This window comes from Pempheris klunzingeri, chromosome 2 (assembly GCF_042242105.1).
Source record: "Pempheris klunzingeri isolate RE-2024b chromosome 2, fPemKlu1.hap1, whole genome shotgun sequence".
In the NCBI taxonomy this organism is placed as follows: domain Eukaryota; kingdom Metazoa; phylum Chordata; class Actinopteri; order Acropomatiformes; family Pempheridae; genus Pempheris; species Pempheris klunzingeri.
This window is the reverse complement of record NC_092013.1, coordinates 4271641-4288833: the sequence shown is the minus strand read 5'-3', so window position 1 is coordinate 4288833 and position 17193 is coordinate 4271641. Positions and strand designations below refer to the sequence as shown.

General features: G+C 41.7%; 2 protein-coding genes and 1 non-coding gene across 3 annotated transcripts; 2 read left to right on the top strand and 1 right to left on the bottom strand.

Moving 5' to 3' along the window:
• Window positions 1–978: 978 nt before the first annotated feature.
• Window positions 979–4527, top strand: mustn1b (musculoskeletal, embryonic nuclear protein 1b). Its single transcript, XM_070845679.1, has 3 exons — window positions 979–1075; window positions 1162–1285; window positions 4073–4527. Exons 1-3 carry the CDS (start codon window positions 1067–1069, stop codon window positions 4186–4188), a joined length of 249 nt encoding a protein of 82 aa, XP_070701780.1. The 5' UTR covers window positions 979–1066; the 3' UTR covers window positions 4189–4527.
• Window positions 2286–2357, bottom strand: trnae-cuc (transfer RNA glutamic acid (anticodon CUC)). Its single transcript has one exon. It is a non-coding gene; the product is annotated as a tRNA-Glu (tRNA).
• Window positions 4528–6880: 2353 nt separating the features above from the next.
• Window positions 6881–14609, top strand: LOC139220375 (inter-alpha-trypsin inhibitor heavy chain H3-like). The gene is made up of 18 exons (XM_070852459.1): window positions 6881–6990; window positions 7074–7178; window positions 7267–7429; window positions 7579–7689; window positions 7838–7966; window positions 8106–8222; window positions 8301–8469; window positions 8586–8711; window positions 8807–8988; window positions 10745–10930; window positions 11042–11185; window positions 11387–11543; window positions 11891–11953; window positions 12765–12878; window positions 13070–13271; window positions 13392–13564; window positions 14072–14183; window positions 14276–14609. The coding sequence occupies exons 1-18, from the start codon at window positions 6896–6898 to the stop codon at window positions 14412–14414; spliced, it is 2487 nt and encodes an 828-aa protein (XP_070708560.1). The 5' UTR covers window positions 6881–6895; the 3' UTR covers window positions 14415–14609.
• Window positions 14610–17193: the final 2584 nt, after the last annotated feature.

Sequence of the window (17193 nt, the reverse complement as noted above, 5' to 3'; positions counted from 1 at the left end):
AATCAAGTATGTGAACACACTGCTCTCATGTAGTTAAACATAAATACACATACAGGAGAACAAGTACACTTTGTACATTAAATATACAATGTTGTGCATGTATTTAACCCATAAGAACCCTTTTCTCCTTTAAGTAAAACAATGGGGGATATAAAACAGACTAATTGGACCATAAGGAACTAATTTCTGAACTTATTTTTCAGATACTACCCCGACTGTCCAGCATCTGAAATGTTAAATATGTGTCACAGCATCAGCTTTTTCATAAAATAAGGTCAGGACGGGTTAATTGTAATCTAAGACACTATTAGAATTGTTAAATTGTGTGAAACTTACCTTTTAATAACAAAAACAAGCTGTTTAAAATCAGCTTATGGGTTAAATAAAACTTTCAGAACAGTAAACTCACAGGGGAATTTAACAGTTTTATTGATTTCAGAGCTGTAATTGTTATGTAATTGATCTTATTGCCACTCCAGCTAATAATAGTTGGGTAAATCGGATCCTGTTGGGGTATATGTTGTTTGTAACTCGCATTAGAAAACCACCAAAGGTCCCCTGGTGACTAAAACAAGACAGATGTGTGGGTTTTTTTTAGCTCTTTTCTCGGTTCAGCCCCTCATTTTGTTGGTTCGTGTGTTAACTGTCTGGACCAGAAGCACATTCCCATGAGCTTGGGTCAGGTCGAAGCACTGGGCGGGCAGAGTCACACCACTGGGGCTGCAGGGCGGTGGTGTCGGGCGCCAAGTCCCACGCCACCGTTTAGAAAGGAAAAAAAAGAGGAGCGGCCACTTGTGTTGTGTCCTGAATTATCAGCTGTTGGCCTGTGATCTTATCGTAGAGGATGGGAGACCCTTTCCAGCTGCACCATCCCTCACGTCACACCTAATAATATACACTGACAACAGGCAGAGTGGGGCAGGGGGCTGCGGGGGGGTCTGACTGACTCACTGGGTCTGGACCAGGACTATATATATATGGTGTCAGGCTTGCTGGGAGACAAAGAAAAACAACCAGCAGCTCTGTCACACTGAGAGGAGGAACCTGTTCCCCAACGTCAGCCACCATGTCACAGGTTTGGTGCATCAGATACTCTGTTTTTATCTCCTCTTTTCACCCTCATCACTCATAATCCAGTCTTCTCTCGTCGCTTCACTCCAGCCGGGCGAGGTGAAGAAGAAGAAGCGTCCCCCGATGAAGGAGGAGGACCTGAAAGGAGCCCGCAGTAAGCTGGGACTGAAGGGCGAGGTCAAGAGTAAGACCTATGAGGTCATGGTGGAGTGTGGTGAGTAAAGCCCTCCGTTAATGTTGTTTCACCAGACAAGTGACGTGACAGCAGAGCGGATTTTAACAACTTTTCTGTCCTTACAAATCTTCCTGTTCGGCCTGCAGACCTCTAATACCATGTTTCTTCACCGCTAACTATCCAACGTAACAACTTAAATAGAAAACACTAACTTTTCTATGGAGACCAAAATATTTATTCATCAATACAAAGATAAATCCACCAATTAATGCCACAGAAATTAATATATCTTAAAAAAAAAAAGAATAAATACATAAAATGTGATAATAATATATGAATAAATAATTCTATGCATGATTGAATTATTGAATAAATGTTGGAAATGATCAGAAACAGAGAAATATAGAGGTGCAGAAATTAATATATCTATTTATTTTCCCATTTATCTCTTTGGTTATGTAACTACTCCTGTTTCTGACACTAAATTACCTTTTTACCTCAACTTAAATATCCCATAGTGAAAATATTTATTTCATCACAGCCATATATTTATATTTATATTTATATTGCTATTTTTTCTTCTACTATTGCTTCTTTTCACTCTCCCTGTACTATTGTTGCTGCTGTAACATGAGAATTTCTCCCTATGGGGGATCAAATAAAGAAAAGTCTAAAGTCTTAGTTTGGAGAACACGTAAAATAACCAAAACTGTGCATTCTTATATTATAGGAAATACATGATGATTTAAAGTTGTGAAGTACAGACATTAATAAATGTAAATTTGTAGAAATAAAGATGTTTACTTATTTCCCAAATTGACATTTATCTCTCTGATTATGTAACTACGCATTTCAATTTGCATTTCTGTATTTGTTTAAATAGAAATACAGAAATTATTGTATTTGTGTCTTAGCACTTGTTTATTAGGGCTGGACTGTTCAGGCTACAGTCTCTTTGTAACAGTGTTGTGACTGTTTTTGTTTTCTTCCAACATCGCTATTGATTAACAAACGAAACCAATAATGATCAAAACATGTGTTCCCTGACCGGGAATCGAACCCGGGCCGCGGCGGTGAGAGCGCCGAATCCTAACCACTAGACCACCAGGGAGCGGTGCTTTGGTAAAAACTGTCACCGAACATAACAAAAGTTTACAACTTCCTCTGTAGTTGGTTCAAAGGTCATCGGAGTCTGTCGGAGATAGCCGAGCCGAGCCGAGCCGAACAGCTTTAAAGCTTGTTTTGTGTTTGACTGCAAAGAAAAACAGTGAAGCGCTGCTATTTGGTATTGATTACCTCTTTTTAAGAATACTCCAATTCAGCTTCAAGGTTTTTGGGACTTCTTGTACTTTAGTGGAGGATTTACCACTTTATTCTTTTTTATTCACAGGATGAACTAACTTTTAACATTTCACTTAACATTTATTTGACAGCTAAATTTACCAGTAAAGTCACTTCACAGACATTTCACACTTCACATCATCTTATAATTCACAACAAGTGATATTAGATAGTTTAGATTAATTCCACTTATTAGATTAGATACAACATGAAAGCTATACTTAATTTGAGTATATAACAGATATATGTCTGCCTGACTCAGATTTGATCATTAAAAATCATTTATCTGATGACACTTCACTCTTACTTACTTTTACAGTATTTTAAATTCTGGTGTTGCCACTTTTACAGTAAGATAAGATAAGATAAGATAAGACTTTATTGGTTACAGCAGCAACAGAGGCAGGGGCAAGATAGGCATAAATAGAAAAAATAAGCAATAGGACAAAAAAGACGGATAAAATACAATAACAATCATTATTATTTATTATTTACACTATGTACCCCTTAAAAACAAGAGGAAAATGATCTGAGGACTCATCAGGATCAGGGTCAGTGCGGGAAAATGGTAAAACAAGGCGAATCTGTGCAGTGTTGGGACAGATAATGTGGCCTCACCTGAATACTATGTGGTGAAATTATTTAACAATAACGAACAATATAGTACAGCACTGCATGCAGCGTATTTGTGTTGGTTTTCATAATCCACACTCTAATTTTAATCCAGTTTAGAAACCAGCCTGTGTGATTACTGTGCTTTAACAGGGTTTTATGTTGCTCTGTTGCTGCTGTAAAACCCGTCCTCGGTTTTGCCTGCAAGTATTTTTGCATTTTCCTGCACAATCCAAGCCCCATTCAGCAGACGAGGAACTCAGGCTCATTCTTGCCTGTATCATAATGCTGCATTTAATGAATAATCAATGGGTAATCTGCTAATCTCTAGCTGCTGCACTTGCATAACCCCCACCCACAGTTTGAGAGCAGAGACCATCTGGCCTCAGGTCTGCTTTTGTGCCCTTTCAGCTTTTCAGTCCACCCACACACACGTATCGTCTCACCAAGTCTACGTTTGTGTGCGTGGCAAGAATCAAAATAAAAAGCCAGCATTCATTACCTGCAAAAATGCTGCTACATAAGAGAGAGAGAGCGATTTCATATGTTTACAAGTGTACGGCTTGGGGATAATTCACACTATTTAAGAATACCACTCAGTTGACTGGTTAAAGGAGGTCACGTGAGCTGAATGTGTTCACTGTAAAGCCACAAAAATCCCAATTCTTCAACTGGGAATCAGACCTGCATCCTAAACACAAGACTATCAAAGAGATTACAGGAAACAGGAGCAGCTGTTTGCAGACATGTTTCCTCTCACATAATGTCCCTCAAAGTGAGGTTCCCATTATTCGCTGAGGATGAGCTGGTTGAGGCATCTGGTTGTTTTGTTTTTTCCTGACGCTACACATCTGTGTCTGTCTCTGCGTTCAGAGCGGATGGGCAAAACAGCTCCGTCTGTGTTCAGCGGCGTGAGGACGGGGACGGAGACGGCCCTGGGCAAGCCTGCAGCTGCCAACGCTCCTGGAGGAAGTGTGTTCAGCAAGTAGACCACTGGAGAAACACACACACACACTCACTGTAGTTCTGAATCAGTGGCAATGCTACCACGACGGATTTGCAAAAAAAAATTAGAAAATGAAGTGGGATATGAGAGGTAAATGGGTCAGTTAAACACCAGTCTTGTGCCAGTTGTGTGTGTTGATGTTTCTACTGTGCAAGCAACTGTTGTACTTTGCACAGTATGTCAGACCTGGAGAAAGGATTTGGTTTGAATTAATGTGGCTGGAAATGAGATGTGACTTTTATTTATTAGTGCTGACAAAGACTGTTCTTCTTTTTTTTTACCTGATAATCTTTTCTTAATAAATTATTTCCCCTGTATTTAAGTGTAATGTTTGTTTGTTTGGCATTAAACTGGGAAAAACTGCAACTTCACTACTTTAGTTCATGCTCATCAGCATTATTTTCCTGGTAAATCCACTCCACCAACAAAGCAAACAGCAGAGTAACGGAGCAACAAACTGAAGGTTATCTGTTGACATTTCTGGAGAGTTTGGGTCAAGTCTTCTAGTCAAATCTAGCACTGGTCTGCCCAATCAGCAGGTTTTTTTATTTACTTTTTTGGATAATTTAGCCTCAAAATGCACAGAAGAGTGTTTCTGATTTTCTGACAGTGCTCCCCTGTTTCCTCCGAGGGTTGTGGGAAATGACATAAGTGCACACATCGGGTGAAGCAACGCAGGCTGTTGAGTGAAAGAGTCCAGAGGAGGAGGGCAAAAACCACTCAGTGAGCAGCGATAGAAGCAAATGAATATATGGACTTATTTTATATACTTACACTTATTAGTTTATATTTGATATGTGTTTTTATTTTTGTGTTCTCTGGTTATTCACAGATGAATAAATACACTCTGATAGGTGTCTCAAACTGCTTGTTTTACATTGTTTTATTACAAATAATGGGGAAAAACACAGATATCTAGTTGCAATATTTTTTATATAATTTTAGTATCAGTAATTGGTGATTTTGTGATATTTTCCAGTGGACTTGATGCTTGTTTCTCTGGTCTCAGTCTGACCAACGTTCACTCACTTTCAGCCTGAGCACAGATATTTTCTTTGAGCTGTATGAGCATCAGTGTTTACTCCTCAGGGCCTCTTGCACATTAAGCTCAGGTATGTTGGTCAATACTCCAGGACAACACACACACACCCACACACACACACACACACACACAGTTTTAGTCCCTCCCCCTGAGCAGAGAGGGCTCTTTCGCCAGTAGTGAAGTCAGACGCTGTTCAGTGGAAGTTCAGTCATGTCTGGACTGCTGGGTGTTCGACTGCTGCTGCTGTGGGGCAGCGCCTGCCTCTGGCTGCCCGGCCTGGCCCGGGGGGCTCTGGTCATCTCCGGGGCCCATGAAGCTCAGCAGGTGAGTTCACACGCTGACATGTTTGTCCTCTGATCATAATTTGACATCCCAAAGTCTCATAGTTGAAGTTTAATATTTCCAGTATTCATCTTGTGTGATTGTTCCTGATTTCACCACCAGTATGTTTTATTATGAACAATCTCTTTAACACAAACTGTGCTCCTTCAGTGCTAGTTTGCAGCCTAAATCCTACTCAGTTTTACTATATGATTAACTTCTCTTCTTTGTATGTATATGTGTGTTTCCCATAAGTTTTTCTTACAAACTAGTTCATGTTATTGCAGTAGTTTTTCCCCGAATATCTTGGCAGCATGTTGGTTCACCCTGCTGTGTTTGTATTGCAGGAGACAAGAGGAGCAGCCAGGTCACTGCAGGTAATAATTCATATTATTAAAAAGCATAAGGAAACAGTGGCACTCTTACATTTTGATTTCCCAAATCTACAAATCAATTATGTTCCTTTTGATTGTTTTTCCGTTACAGAAAAGAAGTACAAATGATGCCAAGGTAGGAAAATAATCTGCACCTCTATTGATGAGACATCTTCAATTCAATACAACATTGTTTACTCTGTAAGCAACAGCACATCAACAGGTGCACACACACAATAGATAGAAGAGAAAAGAAAATGCTGTTAATCACCAAACTAAGTATTAAAGAGCCTTGAAGCCATAAAAAAGCATATAAATGGCCTTTAAAGATCTAAGAAGAAGGATGGTCAGATGGACTAAAGGACTTGGAGAGGTAGAGCATAGCGACATCCTGAAAGAAGCAATGAGAGTTCACATTAAATCTGCTCAGGTTGGATCAAGAGGCACATTGATTTCCTTTGATTTGTTTGATCCTAGTCATGTTTGAACAGAGCTTAACAACACGGTTAAGGCTGCTTCTGTCTGTCACTGAGCAGCAAATAAAAGAAAAAGAAAAACTGAATTGACTGTTAAATGTCCACACTGTCCCTGCTTAGAGCAAACAGCACCCAGGTTGACTCACCCAGTCTGTCTCATCACAACACTCCCAAAGTGGACTCAGTGACATCATGTATTTTCAAACATTTTTTCAAACTGTTATAATTTCCTTTTTTGATTTGGCACCAGTCAGGGCGACATGCTGTGGACTGGAACCAGCTGCAAAGCTTCAAATGACATATTAACAACAGACCTCACAGAAATTCACTGTGTGAAACTGCTCTATGTGGACTGTTGTGATGGGAGGCTTTCCATATTCATTAGTGTTTAAATCTTTCCACCTCTTGCTGTCTCAGGTGGAGGTGTACAGCGTGACGGTGGACTGCACTGTGACGTCTCGTTTCGCCCACACCGTCATGACCTCCAAGGCTCTGAACAAAGCAAACTCCTCGCAGGAAATCTTCTTTGAGATGGAGCTGCCCAAGACCGCCTTCATCACCAACTTCAGCATGTCGGTCACAGCTCAGCACCTTTGACAGCCAGCACAGACCTCGTCTTTCTGCACGTCTGACAAAATGTGTTTGTGCCTCGCAGGGAAATTGACGGTCAGGTGTATGTTGGGGAGGTGAAGGAGAAAGAGAAAGCTAAGAAACAGTATCAGAAGGCTGTTTCCTCTGGACAGACTGCTGGACTGGTCAAGTGAGTCGGTCAAGATGAAAAACACACATAAGCACTTCCTTATTTGATCATTTTAACATGAAAGGATTGTGTCTGTGTGTTATCGAAGGGCTTCTGGGAGAACGATGGAGAAGTTCTCAGTGTCTGTCAACATCGCAGCCAAAAGCAACGTGACTTTTATTCTGACCTACGAGGAGCTCCTCCAGAGGAAACTGGGCCAGTACGAGATCCTGACCCGGGTTAAACCCAAACAACTGGTCCAGGAGTTCAAGGTGAATCCACGACCAGGTTTAAATCTTGCCCTCAATTTTCCAGGTGATTTCAGATATTCTGAGTGGTTTCTCTTATAAATGATCTGTGTGTGTGTGTGTGTGTGTGTGTGTGTGTGTGTGTGTGTGTGTGTTTTCCTGTGCTGAGACAGATTGTGACAAACATCTATGAGCCTCAGGGCATTTCCCATGTTGATACACATGCAACCTTCCTGTCCAATGAGCTGCTCCCCCTGGTGGAGAAAACTGTCACAGACAAAAAGGTACATGATACAACAGCCTGTGGAAGAAATCATCTCTGGTTCTTTCACTTCCTGAATCCAGTCATCTTGGTCTCCTCTTTCTTCACATTCACTATAATTTCTGACTCAAGAGCACAACTGAACTCATCGTATTGTTTTCCTTTGGTAGGCGCACATCTCTTTCTCACCAACCATGGAGCAGCAGAGGAAGTGTCCAGGCTGTGAGGGAACACTCATCGACGGAGATTTTGTCATCAAGTATGATGTGAACCGAGCAGAGAAAATCGGGGACATTCAGGTCAGCAATTCATTTTTGTCCCGTGGGGGAAGTCCAGCACTGTTCTTTCAATCTATTTGAATCCCACTGTCCTGTCAAGAGTGAGGGAGTTTAGTGATCACAAGTCTTTTCCTGCTTTTTATGATTCTCTTCCCTTCAGATTGTGAACGGACACTTTGTGCACTTCTTTGCTCCATCCGACCTGCCCAGAGTCCCAAAGAATGTGGTCTTTGTTATTGACAGGAGCGGATCGATGAGTGGGAGAAAGATACAACAGGTGAGAGACTGTTCAGACTGTGAGCGGCTACTAAACTGATGCACACATTTTGAACTCTGGCTTTGTAACTCTTTTTAGACACGAGAGGCAATGCTGGCCATCCTCAAAGACATCCACGTGGAGGACCACTTCGGACTCATCCAGTTTGATAACAGGATCGAGTCCTGGAAGAAATCACTCACCAAAGCAACCCAGGAAAACGTGGCTGAAGCTATGGTCTATGTCAGAGCGATACAGGATTTAGGAAGTAATTAGAAACATAAGTGACACTAGCATTCATGTTAAATGTTGTCTTTACCTTTTAAATGACAGAAATACTCTCCAATATGGTTCATTTTACAATTTCTTGTGCTTTCCCTCTAGGCACCAATATCAATGATGCAGTGCTGAGAGCCGTGAACATGCTGGTCAAAGACAGACAGAATAAGATCCTCCCAGAGAGGAGCATCGATATGATCATCTTACTGACTGATGGGATGCCAAATGATGGTGAGCATGAGTGTGAACATACTGCAGGATATAGCAGACATTTGTTCAACGTTCCTCTTATTACATTTCTGCATGTTGCATCTGTGCGTTTGAAGGAGAGTTACGTCTCCCGGTCATCCAGGAGAATGTGCGTGCCGCTATCGGAGGAAACATGTCTCTGTTCTGTCTGGGATTCGGGAACGATGTGGATTACTCCTTCCTGGATGTGATGAGCAAACAAAACAAAGGACTGGCCCGCAGAATTTTTGAGGGTTCGGATGCAGCACTTCAACTCCAGGTGGAGGATCTCGGCTCTGAGTACATCTGTGATCCCTTAGCTTGACTTTTGTAGATGGAAATGATACGAGCTATGTGACATATACAGTGGGGCAAAAAAGTATTTAGTCAGCCACCAATTGTGCAAGTTCTCCCACTTAAAAAGATGAGAGAGGCCTGTCATTTTCATCATAGGTACACTTCAACTATGAGAGACAGAACGGGGGGAAAGAATCCAGGAAATCACTTTGTAGGATTTTTAAAGAATTTATTTGCAAATTATGGTGGAAAATAAGTATTTGGTCAACAACAAAAGTTCATCTCAATACTTTGTTATATACCCTTTGTTGGCAATGACAGAGGTCAAACGTTTTCTGTAAGTCTTCACAAGGTTTTCACACACTGTTGCTGGTATTTTGGCCCATTCCTCCATGCAGATCTCCTCTAGAGCAGTGATGTTTTGGGGCTGTCGCTGGGCAACACGGACTTTCAACTCCCTCCAAAGATTTTCTATGGGGTTGAGATCTGGAGACTGGCTAGGCCACTCCAGGACCTTGAAATGCTTCTTACGAAGCCACTCCTTCGTTGCCCGGGCGGTGTGTTTCGGATCATTGTCATGCTGAAAGACCCAGCCACGTTTCATCTTCAATGCCCTTGCTGATGGAAGGAGGTTTTCACTCAAAATCTCACGATACATGGCCCCATTCATTCTTTCCTTTACACGGATCAGTCGTCCTGGTCCCTTTGCAGAAAAACAGCCCCAAAGCATGATGTTTCCACCCCCATGCTTCACAGTAGGTATGGTGTTCTTTGGATGCAACTCAGCATTCTTTCTCCTCCAAACACGACAAGTTGAGTTTTTACCAAAAAGTTCTATTTTGGTTTCATCTGACCATATGACATTCTCCCAATCCTCTTCTGGATCATCCAAATGCTCTCTAGCAAACTTCAGACGGGCCTGGACATGTACTGGCTTAAGCAGGGGGACACGTCTGGCACTGCAGGATTTGAGTCCCTGGCGGCGTAGTGTGTTACTGATGGTAGCCTTTGTTACTTTGGTCCCAGCTCTCTGCAGGTCATTCACTAGGTCCCCCGTGTGGTTCTGGGATTTTTGCTCACCGTTCTTGTGATCATTTTGACCCCACGGGTTGAGATCCTGCGTGGAGCCCCAGATCGAGGGAGATTATCAGTGGTCTTGTATGTCTTCCATTTTCTAATAATTGCTCCCACAGTTGATTTCTTCACACCAAGCTGCTTACCTATTGCAGATTCAGTCTTCCCAGCCTGGTGCAGGTCTACAATTTTGTTTCTGGTGTCCTTTGACAGCTCTTTGGTCTTGGCCATAGTGGAGTTTGGAGTGTGACTGTTTGAGGTTGTGGACAGGTGTCTTTTATACTGATAACAAGTTCAAACAAGTGCCATTAATACAGGTAACGAGTGGAGGACAGAGGAGCCTCTTAAAGAAGAAGTTACAGGTCTGTGAGAGCCAGAAATCTTGCTTGTTTGTAGGTGACCAAATACTTATTTTACCAAGGAATTTACCAATTAATTCATTAAAAATCCTACAATGTGATTTCCTGGATTCTTTCCCCCCGTTCTGTCTCTCATAGTTGAAGTGTACCTATGATGAAAATGACAGGCCTCTCTCATCTTTTTAAGTGGGAGAACTTGCGCAATTGGTGGCTGACTAAATACTTTTTTGCCCCACTGTATGTAATTACTCTTTTTGATGAAACTACAAATAGATGTAATGCATTGTGTGTATGAATTAATTCCAGGGTTTCTACGAAGAGGTGTCCAGCCCTCTGCTCTTGGAGGTGGACCTTCACTATCCCGACAACGCAGTGGAGTTCCTGACCACCAACCACTTCAACCAGTTGTTTAATGGCTCAGAGATCGTGGTGGCCGGCCGGCTGACCGACAACGACCTGGACAACTTCCTAGTGGAAGTGTTCGGTCAGGGGGTGAGGAGAAGGGAATGGCAGAAATGTGGAGGCCGTGCTGAGGCGGATAGAAGACGTGTTTATTACTCTGCTTTTTAGACACTGTTCCTTCTCTTTTTTACTCCCATGTAGCCTGAGGAGGACTTCAAGGTGCAGGGCCAGGCCAGTGCTACAGACTGGGACGTGATGTACCCAGATGAGGAGTACATCTTTGGAGATTTCACAGAGCGTCTGTGGGCCTACCTCACCATCCAGCAGCTACTGGAGAAGGGGTCAGTTCAAGTAATGTCACTCAAGTTAACCTGAAGTGCTTCAGCCTGAAAACGTTTCTCACCAACTCCCCGTTTTTAGTTGATCATATTTTTTGGCTTTTGTCTGAGATAAAGTTTGTAATAATAATTTATAGATTCCCTGGTGGTTTTCTTAAAGCCAGTGTCATATATGGCAACTTCAGTATATTTTCCTTCTTGCAGCAAGAGTGGAACCTCAGACGAGAAAGCCAACGCCACAGCCGAGGCCCTCGACATGTCCCTCCGATACAGCTTCGTCACCCCTCTCACCTCCATGGTGGTCACCAAGCCTGAAACTGAGGACGGTACAGAAGCCCCTCTCATTGCTGACAAGCTGACTGAGGGTAAGGAAGAGGGTTTAGAAGGTGATACTGGGCAGGCTTTCCTGAACATGGCTGCTGTCAAGCGGGCAAATCAAACCCTTGCCGCAATACGTTCACAAGCAGCACTGAATCCCTGTTTTCAGCATTTGTTTTTCTATTCATGTAAGAACACCAGCTGAGGCTTGTGCTCCTGTCTGAAGTAGTTTTTTTTTTTTTTTTTTGACAGAGCAAAGACAAAAAGGAGAAAGAGGTAAGATAGTATTGTTTTTTGTTTTTTTTTTTAAATCACATAGCACAAACATGACTCCTGTGATTGAGTCAATTCACTGTATTGCTTTTTACTTGAATTGCATTGTTTGTGTTCCTAGGATATCCGCATCACGGCCCTCCAATGCACACTTATTCTTACCAGTCACCTCCCACATATTTAGGTAAGTATACATATTTTTATACTTCTGGGATGGGATGCAACAGGGACCATATACTTTCACCAAATTAAAGTCTTGGCTGAATTAGCAGCCTTGAATGATGCTGAATCTGCCTGTAGGGTCTCACATGTTTTTTGTATAGATAGTGGTGTCTGATTTATGCACAAGCACAGCGACTCCTCTGGCATGTGAGGAAAAAGCAGATATAATCACCTGACCGGGCCATCTCTTCCTTAAACTAGCAGTTTCACAGGAAAGCAAGTGTTTTTCTTGAATGAACACTGGTTTGGGGTGAAACTCTTTGAGTCTGGGTCATACTTGCTTTATATACATTTTCTAAGGCCTCTACCAGTCAAAAAAAACATTAGACTAATTTTGGAAATCCAACAAATTACAGAAAAAACCCTCTAAATTATAGAAGACAAAAGAAAACAAATTCAGTCCTTCACTGGACTCCTTCACAGTTCCTGTAGTGTAGAATCATCATATCACTTACAGCAGCCACCAGAGAAGAATATGTAGATGAATACTTGTTGGACAGAGATAGGACTACTCCTGTGAGGCTGCAGTAAATCAACATGCAGGCTGAGGTTACATCTCTCTTATGATCAAATATCCTCTTCACAGGATACTTTGATATCACGATGCATTCAATGAACTCCTTGTCCTTCTGCTGATGAATTCTCTGGATGAAGTCCTCCACCTCTGCAGGCCTGTCGAGTGCTGCCACCAGCATGCTGAGCCAACACCGCATGAAAAATAAAATCCCATCCTTGTGTTCATTACTGTCACTGTGCTCTGATGTCACCTGCAGTGGACGGAGATCCTCATTTCATGATCGAGCTGCCAGACAGAGACGACGCTCTGTGCTTCAACATCAACAACAAACCGGGAACCATTTTCAGCCTGGTCAGAGACCCAGAACCAGGTCAGTCCCAAGTCCTGATTATCATCCTGACAAGTGGAGGATGAAGCCCCTGGTCCTCCAAGCCCCCTTTAACCCCCTTTTTAGACCTTTTTCAGCTTTTGGACACTCCTCATTGTATGTACCACTAAATCAAACCCTGCAGTTAAACAGCAAGTGACTGCGACTGAATCCCATTTTGTTTCCTCCCTCAGGTATTTTGGTCAATGGCCAGATCATCGGAGACAAGAAGATTCCCCCTGACGGTAAAATCAGCACCTACTTCTGGCGTTTTGGCATCATCCACCAGACTCTGGGGGTGAGGCTGGAGGTGAGCACTCGGGACATCTCGGTGTTCCAGGACGGCAAACGTGTCAAGCTGCAGTGGTCTGACACAGCTTCTCTCAAAGGACCCAAGTACGTGGCTGCAGCATCACATAGTTATCTCCTTCAGTGAAAGAGAACTATATGAAATATAAAATCCACCTCGGAGTGAATGATTATCACCTTCCTCCGCTCCCCTTCTTTCTCCTCCAGTGTGGATCTTCTCGTGACCAAGGATCGCAGCCTGACTGTAACTCTAAAAGATTCGGTCAAGTTTGTCGTCCTGCTGCACAAAGTGTGGGCGAAGCACCCGTATCACCGGGACTACTTGGGTTTCTACACCCTGGACAGCCACCTCCTGTCCCCTTCTGTTCACGGCCTGCTAGGTACAACATGACACGCAAGTCAGAGAGTGGAGCCATGGTTTAAGGCAGCGATTCCCAACCAGGGGAACTTTTACCCCAGAGTGTACTTCATGGACAGATGGGTGAAATAGTTTCTAACAGTAATGGATAAATGGTTGACTTAGCATCAGACATAATAATCATATCATGGTAGAATTTAACTTCATCCTGTTCTCTCTTAGAAATAAAAGAATAACATGAATATAAAATGAAAGACATAAAAGTGGCTGATCGATAGATATCTAAAGAGCCTGATATTTCCCTCTGGAGTCGGTAGAGATGAAACCAGAACTGTAAATGTACATATATATATGTATGAATACTGTATATATTTATTTCTATCCATATTTAGATGGAGTCACTTTAACAGATTTAGCAAAGGGTTAAAGGCCTGAATTATTTTACTGCAGTTGTCACCGTGGAGAGATACGGTAGATAATGATTATACTTTAAAATGATTTGTACTTTAAACGGTGGGTCGTCCTCCAGGTCAGTTCTACCGCGGGGTTGAATATGAGGTGACAGACCTGCGTCCAGGTGAAGTCCCAGAGAAACCAGACGCCACCATGTACGTGAAAGGACAGGAGCTCAATGTGACCAGGTACACTACACGCCTCAGTCATGTGTCCTAAATGAATGAAAGGATCTTTGTGTTTGAGTTGGTCTACACCACATTTCTGTCTCTGTCCACAGAGGCTGGCAGAGAGACTTCAGGAGGGATGTGAAGAACGGAGACAATGTTCCCTGCTGGTTCATTCACAATAACGGAACAGGACTCATCGATGGAGAGCAAACAGACTACATTGTCTCTGGCCTCTTTAAAACTGTTTAAAAACAGGTTACACATCAATCTCCTTCACAGAAATCAGTAAAATCCAATTTATACAATAAACATTCAAATCTGAAAGCCTGTAAATACACCTTGAATGTTCCAACATTATGTTTGAAGGCAAACAGGCTTCATTTGCAGCAACAAATGGACAATTTCACAGTTTCTATCAGTGTCATTGATTGAATTATAAGAATGGGAGGAAACACTGATAAAAAATGAGAGGACCAAACACTTTCCAAGCAGTGCAACTCTGGTGAACAGGTCTGTTGAGGTTCATGTGAAGTCAGTGGTAGGACTCCTAAACCACATGATACAGAATAAATGTTTCAGAGTGGTGACAAATTAATTAAACAATTCTTCTGGGTCAAACAGTCCAAAAGGACAAATCGTCTATGTATCAAATATCAATAATTAACGGTAACTAATGTTTGTTTAATTTACACTTTGTCTCCATTCGTGTCTTAGCATGAAATAGGGTGTAATTACAAATAATTACACTCGTAAAAGGTCAAATCCCATCATGTATACAAAGCAAAAGGTAGATTCACAGGTGACACTGAGGGAAAAGATTTAACGGCATGACAAATATTAAAAGAAACGAGAGTCCACACAGGAGAGAAACCATTTGGTTGCACTGAAGTGTGGGAACAGTTTTTCCTATCAGACAAATCTTAAGACACACATGATAACAAGAATCCACACGGGAGAGAAGCTGTTTCAGTTGCACAGTTTGATTTGAATGATTTCTGAATTACTTAGATCAAAGGTGGTTTTCATTGTCAATTTTTGTGTTGTGTTTTATTTTTGTTATTCTCTGTAAATAAAAAATATCTAGAAATTTCTCCCTCATACAGATTGAACACTGGGATCTTTTCATTGCCATCTTTCATTGTGTGGAGCTCAGCACATATGCATTAGTGTGTGAGCTCCAAAACCTGACTGGTCCAGTGCTTGTTTGAATCCAGGTAGACGTGCTTTTTACTTCATTTCAATTTGACCAAAGAGAATCGACTCTGTGCAGCAAGGGAACAAAATATCATGTATACCAACAACATCTGAAATAATACAGACTGATAAACAAATATTTCTTGGCTGAATCCAAATGGAAAAGGTGCCACACTGTCTCTGCCAACACTTAAAAGCTGCAAAGATTGAAATAGAAGAACTGAAGTTTCCTGCAGGAGATCCACTACCTGCTGCTGTTTGATTATCAGCTGTCAGGCTCTGCGGCTCTGAAGCGGTGCACCAGGTGTACTCCTGATGGCCAAATTGGACAGCACCTGTACTTTGATGACATCAGGATGTGAAAGTTGAAAGAAAAGTAAAAGGTGGACATAACTACACACTCTGAATGTGACATTTAATGACCTTTAATTAACCTTTTTCAATGCCTGCATGAAAAAATACACGTGTTATTCTGTGTTTAAATGGGCTGAAGCAAACGTAATCAAGAATAGTGAAAGATATTCTTAGGTTCTTCTGCTGGTTTAAAATCTTCCTGCTGAAGCTGCTGACTGCACAGAGAATTATCTGCTGTACAGCAGATACTCCACTGTTGTGGACAGCATCGTCCTGTGACAGGAAGTCTTTGGATGTGTTTGTGCAATATTTGAACAGGTATAGTTTTTGTTTTTTTTGTAAAGAACACCACCTTTGTTTATAATGATAAACAAAACCAGGTTATCTCTACAACATTGTAGGACAAGACATAAATCAACCTACGTTCACCTTGTGTTTATAGAAAAGTTAACCAAACAAAGTCCCCTTATGTTCCCTTAATCAAAGTTGTTTGTAAATGAGAAGCGAGAAGTGCTCTCCAACCATCTGGTAGATTTTTATTGTATTAAAATCCCTGACAACATGTTGTAGGTCTGTGATGGAGGGAACAAAACAGAAACCAAAGACACTGCAAATCAGGGAATATTTCTCTTAATCAAAATGTCTTTTTAATCTCTGTGATAACAAACATGCTCTATTTTGTAGCAACTACACGTCTGCATCTTGCTGAGCTTATTGGCTGTTATCACAGCCTTTTAAAACCTGTGAGGAATCAGCCCACGTTTTCTTTTCACTTTCAATTTCCTGCACAAAGACCTGATCTATGTTTCAGCTTTTTAAAGGCTGAAATGAGTGATTTCTGTTTTCCTTCGGACATGAAGAGCCACTAACTGTTGAACCTTAGTGGTGACTTCAGGTCAGTGCACTTCAGTGTCGGCAGCCTGGATCAAGGCCGCGGAGAGATGACATCAACTAATAATCAATACTTGCTCATCCAGTCCAGACTTGCCCTCAGGATGTACGTTTGACCCAGAAGAATTGTTTAATTAATTTGTCACCACTCAAACATTTATTCTGTATCATGTGGTTTAGGAGTCCTACCACTGACTTCACATGAACCTCAACAGACCTGTTCACCAGAGTTGCACTGCTTGGAAAGTGTTTGGATCAGACGTTATTTCCTGTCAGATCCTCAGATTATCAAACGCTTAAACTGGGATTAAAAAAAAGCAGGGCGTGTCAGACTCATCATACAAGGGTTTGAAATTAGCAAGATAAATGTCAATGTCAATACTGGAAACAATAACAACTCAACTGAAATGAATAAATCCAGTTTGAGTCCATCTTTAAGAACTGTGTCTTTTATTTCAGTACAAATGATTGCTGAGGCTGTCTCCCAGTCCTCTCATTTTTTATCAGTGTTTCCTCCCATTCTTATAATTCAATCAATGACACTGATAGAAACTGTGAAATTGTCCATTTGTTGCTGCAAATGAAGCCT